The sequence below is a fragment of the Rhea pennata genome, chromosome 2 (genome assembly GCF_028389875.1).
Source record: "Rhea pennata isolate bPtePen1 chromosome 2, bPtePen1.pri, whole genome shotgun sequence".
NCBI classification, from domain to species: domain Eukaryota; kingdom Metazoa; phylum Chordata; class Aves; order Rheiformes; family Rheidae; genus Rhea; species Rhea pennata.
Genome location: NC_084664.1, coordinates 36170702 through 36181531, shown reverse-complemented (window position 1 = coordinate 36181531; position 10830 = coordinate 36170702). Strand labels below are relative to the sequence as shown.

At 44.2% G+C, this 10830-nt stretch overlaps 1 protein-coding gene across 1 annotated transcript; it reads right to left on the bottom strand.

The window, feature by feature from the left end:
* Nucleotides 1-516: 516 nt before the first annotated feature.
* On the bottom strand, nt 517-9481 carry NPY (neuropeptide Y). Its single transcript, XM_062567810.1, has 4 exons — nt 9429-9481; nt 9048-9235; nt 3685-3765; nt 517-604 (listed from the first exon to the last, which is right to left on the bottom strand). The coding sequence occupies exons 2-4, from the start codon at nt 9233-9235 to the stop codon at nt 580-582; spliced, it is 294 nt and encodes a 97-aa protein (XP_062423794.1). The 5' UTR covers nt 9429-9481; the 3' UTR covers nt 517-579.
* Nucleotides 9482-10830: the final 1349 nt, after the last annotated feature.

Genomic DNA, 10830 nt, shown 5'->3' with positions numbered 1-10830 from the left:
CAAAGCTTCAAGCAAGTTTTAAGGAATTAGCAGAATTAAGGGATTAACTAATTACTTTGTATTTTGAAAATGTTATCAATTTTAACACATTTGTCTATGGAAGCAATAAATAGGTTTTCATATGGTGATTTTGAAAAAACTCCTCTCAAAACACTCTTTTCCTAAATTCTGTAGTGCAGGATAAATTTTAAACAATTTTGTGTAAATCAAACAGCTGAGCTTGAGGCAGCAGTGAATGACAACATTATCTCACTTTGCATGCTAATTACTGTAAAGCTGTGTAATACTGTTGTCCATACTACTTTAGACTGCAGGAAGGTTATAATTCAGTTTCAGTAGTTTAAAGCAACTCTTTGCTCTATAAATAACAAGGTGTGTATTTTCAGGTAGTATGGTATATTTTGGAATGCACAAATAATTTATTTAAATAAAGGTATATACAAATATGATGAAGGAAAAACTCGACAGAATTCAGTACAATGGCTGCATGCACTGGGAATGACACGCTCCGATTCGCCTTAGAGGAGTGGAGTATGAATTGAAAACTAGGAAAAGTTTGACAATGCGCTGCAAATCCCATCACCACATCGAGGGGTCTTCAAACCTGTAACACACATTATGAATAAAAACCCATTAAACACATTTGAAAGTCCCTTCTGAAAAATCCAGAGTTAAAACTACATAAAATTTTCATTTTAATAACAGCAGCAACAAGGCATATGTATGTAAATCTGCAGCTGAAGATTGTATATGAGCTCCCATCAAAACAAAAGAATCCTGGATAGCTACATCTCTGCGCTGGTACTAGAACTTACCCCCCCACGCTGCTGCCGTGATGCCATGTCTTTATACCACTGAGACTCGCTGCAAGGCTTTTATAAGCTAAGTAGAACTTAATGAATTTCTGCTAGAAAGCTGTGACACGCTGAAATACAAATACATTTTTAAGGGCCATCTTTAGCTCTCACTAAGGAGTAAACAGTTTCCAAAGAGAATTCCCTGAGCCAAACAAAACTATGTCATACTGTTAGGGCCTTCAAACAAAACTGAAGCCCATGGCCACCACCCTAGAATATTACAGTGGTATTCCACCGCTCAATATTGTACATCTGAAATATTTGTTGAAAGGGGGTGCTGAGCACAGAATTTAATCTAAAGAGCCTCTGCTTGCAAATAGCTGTTCTGTCTAGAAGGAAACGCAAATGGGACAACATGGAGACATAAGGGGAAATGCACTTGCTGCAATTTGTGCCATCTAAAAGTTGGGTGTCCAATCTGCACAAAAGATCCAGGATCCCTTCACAGTCACTGGAGCGTCACTCACATGACTAAGACGAAATGATTCGTTTTGGAAATGTCCATCTCCCCCCTTGACTACAAGGGGAGTCTAGACAAGTAAGGACTAGATATCTAACTTTTGAAAAGCTACTACTGGGGGAGATGCATCCCTTTATTGAGCATCAGAAGTTTTCTCATGACTCCACAGGATCCACAAGATGAAAAACATGTTCCCCTCACATGTTTTTGTTATAAGAATTTATTTGTACTGAAGTCAAAACTCCCCCTTTTCTCACTCCTTGGACTTTGTTTTTCACCTAGTTTCTATTAGAATCTAAACTTGTCAGATGCTCAGGCTTAAACCTAGAATTCAAAATGCTTTGGGGCATCTTTGAGTCAGCAATAGTGCAATGTGAAACTTGGACAACCAAACTGAACACAGTTGAGTTGTTTCTTAACACCTCGATATTTGGTTATAAAGTTCATTTCCAGAGAAGTCATGATATATGTCTTTCTCCTACTGACACCAACTGGAAATTACATCTGCTCCTTAACTGGCTGCTTGTCTAACTATTTCTAAAACATATACATCATTAGTTTAAACTCAAAATGACATCATCCTGCCTTTAATTCTTTCAGCCTTGTTTCTTCCAGAGGGAAGGCTTGTGCAGCCGTGCCGTACAGACATATTCAGGGCTTGTCTCTGCAGCTCCCCCAACCTCCCTACGAGCTTTTGAACCCTCAGGACAATTTCAGCAGAATCTGACAGAGTCTGAGATACTCAGTTCACAGTGTCATGACACATAGGATTGTGGAGAAAGAAGATTCAATTATTTCCTCACATAGAGGAAAAAGCTGAAGCCAGATTCAGAATCCATGTGTGCTTTTATCCTAGAAAACACACCCATAGGAAAGCAGACATCAGTGCTCCCAGTACTCACATAACTGTCGTCAACAAATGACAAACACCATGGGCTTTTTCTCAGTCTAAAATGCTCTTACAGGGGGTATGAAATAAAAATCTGTTTCTCATCAATTCTTGATCTTAAATGCAGACTAGTTTGCTATTTTGCTCATGAGTTTTAGGCTCCTGGAGTGTTATAAATAGCATTACTGAAACAATAATATCAACCATCAAGTTTTGTTGTGAAGGAGGGAAAATTATAGAGAGGATGAGACTTTGCACTACCCTGTGTGTTGCCTCAAATTCATGGCAGCGGAAATTTCCCATTAAGTCAAGATTCTGCCTTGTCATTATGAAACACAAAATAGCCTAATGCACTTCACCGCGCTCTGCGCAATTTCATACATCAGCATCTGCAGAGAAAACTATCACACCAGCTGCAGTTAGTCATCAAGCCATAAGGCAACATTGTCCCTTGCGTACAAAACCACGGGTCTCATGGGTGACCCCCCTTGACAGCAGCAGAAATTTTGGTTGTCTTTCCATTACAAGGTCATGCCCTAAATTTCGTGCTACCAACTATTCTACTAATGTGTTTAACCAGTCTAACTGACCCTTTGCATAACTGACTAAAACGCATAGCACTTGCTTGGAGCCTCATCACCGCAGAAGTAACTTTGAAGATGTACATTAAAGGCTTGAACTGAGCTCATTTGTGCTTTATTATAAGCAAAATTAAAGCTAGTATTTTCTTTCTCCAGCCAAAAAAAAATGTATTTTATTTTTTCAATATAGGCAAAGGGAAGTAAAATTTTTCACAGCTGTATAAATCAGTCACTACTATAGTACCTCACATTCTAGCTGAAGTGTCTTTACCTAAATAGATATATACTATGTACATTTGAAATCCAACTATTGCTTGAAACATCACTTTTCTTTTAAACCAACTTTGAACAGAAGTGTAAAGGTCTTTTTTACTTTGTAAAATACTAGGTTCAAAAACAATGTGAAATATGGTACCCCAAAGAAAGTCATAGCTTTGCATCTGCACATAAGTTAACATATCTGCATATTTACCATTCACATCTCTTTAGAGGAAGAATTTAAACTTGAGTAATATTTGAATAGAAATATGCTATCTTTGAGGCACCAAGATGTATGTGAATCATCATCAGACAGCAGTGTGCAATTCTGCGTAATAAACCCCAGTAAGTGGCAAGCGGTTTGGGAGCCTCCCTTCCAGTCAAATGGCAGGTACTGCCTGCCCCTAAAATCAGGAACCCCAAAGGGTTTGGACTATATTTGATCTGGCAAGGTATTTCTTGTGTTCATAGAATGGTTCTAGTTCTAAACAGCAGAGGAATTAAAATATTTTTAAGGGCATGTTCATCCAGCTATTGGCAGTGAAATTTTTCCACCTGTGAACTCATCTATCGATAATAAATGAAATTGTCAAAGCTAAATGAGAAATCAAAGTCACCACAAAATATCTTCATACATACCTAGATCTGGGAACATTTTCTGTGCTTTCTCTCAACAAGAGGTCTGAGATCAGTGTATCTGGGCTTGATCTCTTCCCATATCTAAGGGATGAAAAAAAGTACACTTTTGCGTATCTCAATATTTAAAAAACAAGACTAATCATAATCCCATGGGGCAAATATTTTCAGAAAAATGGAGTAGAGCAGACACAAAGACTTTCCAGCAAGTATTTTAACTTGACTTAGTCATGTGAGAACATGTTCACGCTTCGGTATTTCATTTGTTATAAATATTCTTCCATAATCACTTTATGTGATAGCATTGGGAAGCCCTAAACGTTTCTCAGCTTGAGGGCCATTCCCAGATACTCTGGGAGCCTGCACCTCACTGGTGTGAGCGTGCAGAAAGGGGAAGGAGGCTGCCTAGGACATCGCCTCTGAAGCATCACCGCCTTCTTTCCTACAGATCCAGCTCCATTTTCTCATTAACTTGCTCATTCATTTAGATGCTGTTGTATCCTTCACGAGAAATTAAGTACCTGAGGAGTCAAGGCTATCTATTAAGGGAATGCAAAATAGGACTCACTTATGCCATAGTATTGACAGAATGGGCTACGATTTTTCAAGATAGTTAGTATATTCGGGGTGCCCAGCACATACCATGTTAGGGCCTGAAAACTGAGCTTCCTCTAGCTACTAATCACTCTTGAACTACTTAGCTATGGAAGAGAGAGCTTTCTGTATCAGAGGGTTTTTTGGTTAAATGGGAGACCTTCCACCTGCTACCTCTGTCCTATATTCACACAGTGGCTGCCTTTCTACCTGGATTTTTTTTTAAAATCCTCAATATTTCACTATATATTGCTCAACAGTTAAAAATATTGCAATTCCTGATTCTTGGAAAGGAAATTGCTCTCTTTTCCTCTGAAAAGAGAAGCCACATAGAGCGCCTAGCTTGACAGGCACTTCATCACTATATACAATAGCTCAGCAGTGATAACCATAAGCAAATGCTCTCTGTTGGAAAGAAATAACATCACAGTTTATAACTTGCATGTGTAAAAGTTTGAATCACAAAGTACATCAACAGATAGCAGCTTTCTGAATGCCATTTGAGTTAAATTCTGGCTCCAGAGAAGTCACAGGTTAACTAAGGACTTACATTTTATCCATTACTATCCATTACTATCAAGACATTTCTTCAGTGACTTTACCTAAACCTTGGAAAATAAAAGTCTCAATACCAGTCTCAAAAACGCTATTTCATCTGTTGATTTCATATCCTCCTGAAAATTGAAAAAATATCTCACTTTTAAATCACTTTACTTAACTATTTGTATTTTTTGCCTTGCCTTATTTATTTTAGTATATCACCTGTGCTCCAGAAAGAGGAAATTGAAATTTCAGAATTTTAAGGTAAATTTCTTAATCAAAATTGACTGAAACTGAGTAGCTGAAAAGAACCAGCCACACACAGTGAAATGTTATTATAGTAATGCAATCAAGCACGATGCTGAACTCAGTGCCTTACACTACACCACCACAAAGGGACTTTGTTCTAGTTCCCTACTCCACTTAATATCAATGTGATCTGGGCTTCAGCTGAGGGTGAATCTAATTTGCCTTTCTTTAAAATAAATTGATTTAACAAATTAACAACTTGCTCCAACAGCTGCACTCAGGCAAAACCCGCACTACTCTGAGAAAGCTTTGTCTGCATATGAAATGGGTAGCACCCCGCACCAGCGCAGAGGCTGGGTCAGATCAAGAGGACTCTGTCAGGAGGTACTTTTTACACCCTGCCCCGTCAGTGCCTGGGCTTGGCTAAACCAGCATGCAGGATTGGACCGACCTTGTTCTCACAGAACAAAGCTGTGAGGGAGGCGATCCCTGACTGCGATCAACTGCAGCCAAAATTGCCCGCTCTTCCTATGGAAGGTGCCTGACACCACGGACACAGGAAGCCAGGCCTTTATTTGCTTTTTGGGAAATGCTTTATCAAATGTCTTCACCATTTTAAAGGAGCAAGGTTCCAAGTTTTGTGAAAATATCTGGTCATGTTTTATGATTAGATAAGCTTGAGATAACAAGGCCTACTTCTCAGGCATACTGACAACTCACGACCCCAGCTGAAAATGAAAGGGAGGGATTTTGGAGTAAATAGCACTTATTTTGATTAGGATCATAGTATCTCAGAAGTCTCAAAGCTTCTTAAGAAAACTTCAGTCTCAGGAGTCGAACCCTATCAATACTCAATATCAACTCTATCAAGCTGAGGGATTTCAGAAGCATCATGGTGGGCAGATGTCAGGTGCCAAAAAAGCCCTCAAGATCTTCTCCTTTCCACATTAAAGGGTGTGCAGATGAAGTCAGAGTATAAGTATTGCCTAAGTCAGATACACTTTAAGATATTCTCTGCTCTGCCTACACTTCAAGCCACTCAGCAGGAATGGCCATAATGTTTTGCTGCAGCACAGAACAGACACAAATGCAAGAACAAACTGCTAAGGTCATGAAAGAAAGAGGGCCCGTCCAGGATGAGAAACACAGCTAGCACTAAGTAGCAGGTCAGGATTGCGTAGGGGAAGGAGGGATTCAAGGAGAGAGACTGGCTCTGAAAAGATCCCCTTGAACAGTGCAGTAAAGATATATGAGGCAAGAACTAGACCACAGGACATGTCGTCTTGAGAACAGAGGTGCAATTAATCCAAACACACAGATAAAACTACACTGTGGGAACCCACATCTGAGCTGATCTCCTTAGGCTCTCTTTATACTCAGTGAAGATCTGACACTCAGGGAATAATTGATCTCACCTGAAGCTAGACATCTGAAACAGGCCAGGTGACTCGCACTCTACAAGTACCTATTGCTCTCAATTAACCTCAAAGGAGTACTGAGGTGATTGGCACAGATGTCTAAAGCTAAGTGAGACAGAGCTAAAGGAGATGGATCTGAAAAGAGAGAGGAAGTAAAGCAGCCACACAGACAAGGATGGAGACAAGAAGAAATAAAGAAATACGGTCTGGAAGGAAGCAACTTTATGGAAGCTGGGGTAAAGTCTGTGGGTTATGGTGGCTCACATGGGAGTGACAGTCTAATACTTTGGTTAGACCAGACACCAAGAAGATGAGCCAGAAGATTACATATAGCCACAGAAACATCTAAAAGGACAAGACAGATCAACCTGGAAAGAAAAAGCAGTGACTTCCACCTCATCCTTTCCCAACATGCTTTTAGTGCTACATCTCACCAGTTGAACAGGAACCTGCAAGCCTAGGGCTGGCTCCACCTGGCTGCAGCCACCATCTCTGGCGAGAGGCTGAGCACAGCTTGCTCACGGTCCCCCCCAGGAGAAGCAGTGAGAGCCCCCATGTCCTTTTGTCCCCCTCTCACTACAGGGCTGCCAAACCCCCTGGTGCCAAGCAGCACCCCATGAAAATGAGTGGAAGATGCTGATGAGAGGACCCCCCATCAGAGGCAAAATGCTGTAAGAAGAGAGGCAGTTTTGAACACTTCTCATGGAACAGACCAAATGGTTCAAATTCTTAGATCCGTCCAAAATGCTTCAGAAGATAATAATTTTGCAAATGACTGCCAGGGTCAAAATAGGGAATCTCCAAGAGTTCAGCTAAGCTTTCCAAATGGCAATTACTGTATTTCTGTAATTCACCCCCAAACAGAAACTGCACATCTCTTTTAATTATGTTCCAATTGCATAGCCATCTCTAAAATGGGGTATTGTGAAGTTGCTAGTGAAGTGTTCTTACCTGTCATCTTTCTTTTACTTCCAAGAGAATTCTGTTTCCCTTAAATGTGAAATGGTACATGGCAGGGAGGGAAGAGAATTCTGTTTCCCTTAAATGTGAAATGGTACATGGCAGGGAGGGAAGAGGGAAAAATCTCCTAGCTGAAATCTGGAGAACAAAAGTGAAATTCTGCATCCTTTCACTCATCAGCAGGAACAACTATTTTGGTTCACTTGGAACCCCTACATACACATAAGAATGAAAGTAGCTTCAATCTCTGAGTTAGGTATTGTGCCCCAGAATTGAGAAAAAAAGTCACATATTTGACATTAATGCAAGCACATAAAGAATATGAAGCAAATATAAGAAGGGAAGGTTGAATAAGGAAGTTATTTTTTTCTACGATCTGGTTTTGTTTGGACAAGGACTGCCTTTGAAAATGGACATGACAAAAGAAGAAATGAGAAACCAGCATTGAGCTTTCACTATAATGAAGGAAAAAGGGTTGCAGGAGCAAAACTTGAGGAACAGATCATCATCTATCAATACACTAGAAAAAAAGTTGTTAGAGCGCAGACTAACACACACAAGCATGCCACGCCATGCACATGAGCAAGTTGTGAATATTTCTATAAGAGTCCAGGACTGAAGAACTGTAGTTTTATCAGCCTCTTCATCTGTTTTATGATATTAGTGCCCTGGCAGACAATGTTATAGGTTTGCTGGGAAAGCTCTCAGCTGCATGATAAACTTCTTTCTAATTTAATTATATTGACTTCTAAAGGGACATATGAAAGCCTAATTATAGATCTCATGTTTTTGTTATTGAACAAATAGAGAAATATTCCAAAGTTTTTCTGGGTCACACTGTTCAGGGACCTCAGGAGAAACTTTTATTAATCATAGAGTCTAAATTGGACAGATGCTCCCAAACAAAAGAATTGATATTACAATCTTTACTTTTTTCAGATTGAGCTTTTACTACTTGTCTAACAAGAATAGTCATTCCTAGAAATCCAGCAAGCATATTGCTTCCTTTTAGTTTGCACTTGAGTTTTTATTTGTGGGCTGGAAAAAGTTTTTTGTTTGGACTACTAGGTTTTTTGGCAATAACTGCTGCATTAAGTAGCTAACGAACCATAAAGCTTCTGAACTACTACAACTCCCCAGCGAGGACAGAGAAGCGCTTTCTCCGAGCAAACTCTTCAACAGACACAGTGGCTGCAACAAAGTCTGAAGCTGTTCCTGCTGCTCCGTCTCACCCGTCCCCGCTCCCAGGGCCATCAGCACTACCCTCCCCTTTGGGGAATCCTCCCTGCGCTGTGCTGCTAGGGGGTTCACACGCCGAGCACCCTGCCTGTCAGACAAGGGCTATAGACAGGGCTGAGAGTCAGGGCAGCACAGACACCCCTGCACCAGCTCCTTCTGCCAACTTGGATGTGAAATTCACCTCCAGCATCTGCTCAGGGGTGCACGGCTGCGACTGTCTAAGCTAAAGGGAGACGGTCTCTTGGTCCAGTTCCTTCCCCGGGGTGATTCTCCTGGTGCCCGTGAGCTGTCCCACTGGAGCAGTCCCACCACCCCACGCTCGCCCCGTCGGGGGCAACGCCGCCGGGGAGCGGTGCCCCTGCCTACCTCTGCCTCGTGATGAGGTTGATGTAGTGCCTCAGCGCCGAGTAGTATCTGGCCATGTCCTCTGCGGGGGCGTCCTCGCCGGGGCTGTCCGGTTTGGAGGGGTACGCCTCTGCCAGCGTGCCCAGGCACACCAGCAGCGACAGCGCGAAAGTCAGCACCGACAGCCACAACCTCATGGTGCCCTGCATCTGCGCGGGGAAGGGCGAGAGCCGCCGTCAGAGCCCGGCCGCCCGGGCGGCGGCAGCGGCGGCGGCAGCGGCGGCGCCCGCGCCGCCCCCGCGCCCCCCGGCCCGGCCCTCCCGCCCGCTCGGGCCGCCCCGACGGCCCCGGCGCGGCTCGGCTCGCCCGGCGCTGCCCGCTGGGGCAGGCGGCGGTACTCACGGCGGCGGCTGCAGCGGAGCGGCTCCGAGCTCGGCGACGCGCTCTGCCGTCGGGGTCGGGGCTCCCGAGTGCAGGCTCCGCGCCTCGCCGGACTGTTTTAAGGCTTTCCCGGCAGGCAGGAGGGGCCTCGGGCGATCACGCCTCGGCGGCGCCGGCCCCCCCGCTCCGCCCTCGCCCGGCCCCGGGAGGGGCATCGCGGCGGGCGGGCGGCACCGAGGGGGCGGCCGCCGCCGCCGCCCGCGCCGGCCCCGCGGGGCGCAAGGGGGGAGCCGCCCGCGTATCCCCCCTCAGCACCTCAGCAGGTGCTGCCCGCCGGCCCCGCACCTGCCCCCGGTCCACCCTCGGGTGTCCCGGGTCCGCGGCCCAGGTGTCCTGCATCCAGCCCCAGTGTCCCGGAGCGCTGCTCCCCCCCCCCCCCCCCAACGGCAGCAGGGAAAGGAGAATAAGTGCAGGCCTTCCTGTAGCACCCACTCCCCGCTGCACCCTCACACCTTGGCCACAGAAAGCCTTCAGCCTGCACCCTCCTATTGCTTCTTTGCAAAAGCCCAAGCCTGACCACTGGACTACAGCACAGGTTTGCCCTGCTCCTGTGGCACCCAAAGGCCCACAAGCTAGATTTGCTTAGCAGCAGTGTTGTTTGAAAAAAAAATCAAACAAGCAAGTGAAGAGGTCTGGGGCATCCAAAAATCCCAAATCAGTGCCGCAGACACGGAGATTCTACCAGCTAAACAGATGAATTCTGAGGCTTAACTGCACCTGGCACGGGCAGCAGAGTGGCAGCGATGTAATTGTACCTCCGTAGCCAGGCTGCCGGGGTGACCCTGCATACACCTGCATGGCCTGATCCTGCACACCAGTACCACGAGCTCCTCATGTAGCTGTCCTGAACCAAGGGAACCACAGCTGAATCAGAGGGCATGCCAGCTTCTCATAACAGCATGGAATTACCGGGATTAATCTAGCCAAGGTGCCAGATTTAGGTGTCTGCCTGAACTTGTCCAGACTTCTTCTAAGAGTCAGTGGGAAGAGATGGGCGCCCTTCGAGTGAGCTGATCCATCCTACAGCACAGTGGTCTGAGACGAGCAGCGACATACCCTTCTCTGACCACAGCATTACCATGTTAGACTAAACACTTAGCTGCCAGAGTGCCTGAACCTGGATAAGATGAATCCCACCCAAAGTTTCAGAATCTGTTGAAGAGTTTGGTTGAGTTGGAAACTATTCATACATATTAGTAAAATTAAGTTAATTCTTTAGAAACAGGTAATTTGATTAGCAGCTTGATGACCAATGACTAATTCCAGTTGGAATGACAAATCATGACTCTGATCATATCTTACTTTTACTTTAATTTGAAAGTGGAATAAAAAAACACCCAAGTAAGAACATTAGGCATACTGA

Excerpts from the sequence above, each read along its gene's own strand:
- NPY (XM_062567810.1), bottom strand. The coding sequence starts at position 9,235 with ATGCAGGGCACCATGAGGTTGTGGCTGTCGGTGCTGACTTTCGCGCTG. Across the intron at positions 3,766-9,047 it reads AACCTCATCACGAGGCAGAG|ATATGGGAAGAGATCAAGCC; the intron begins GTAGGCAGGGGC and ends TTCATCCCTTAG. Across the intron at positions 605-3,684 it reads GAAAATGTTCCCAGATCTAG|GTTTGAAGACCCCTCGATGT; the intron begins GTATGTATGAAG and ends TGTGTGTTACAG.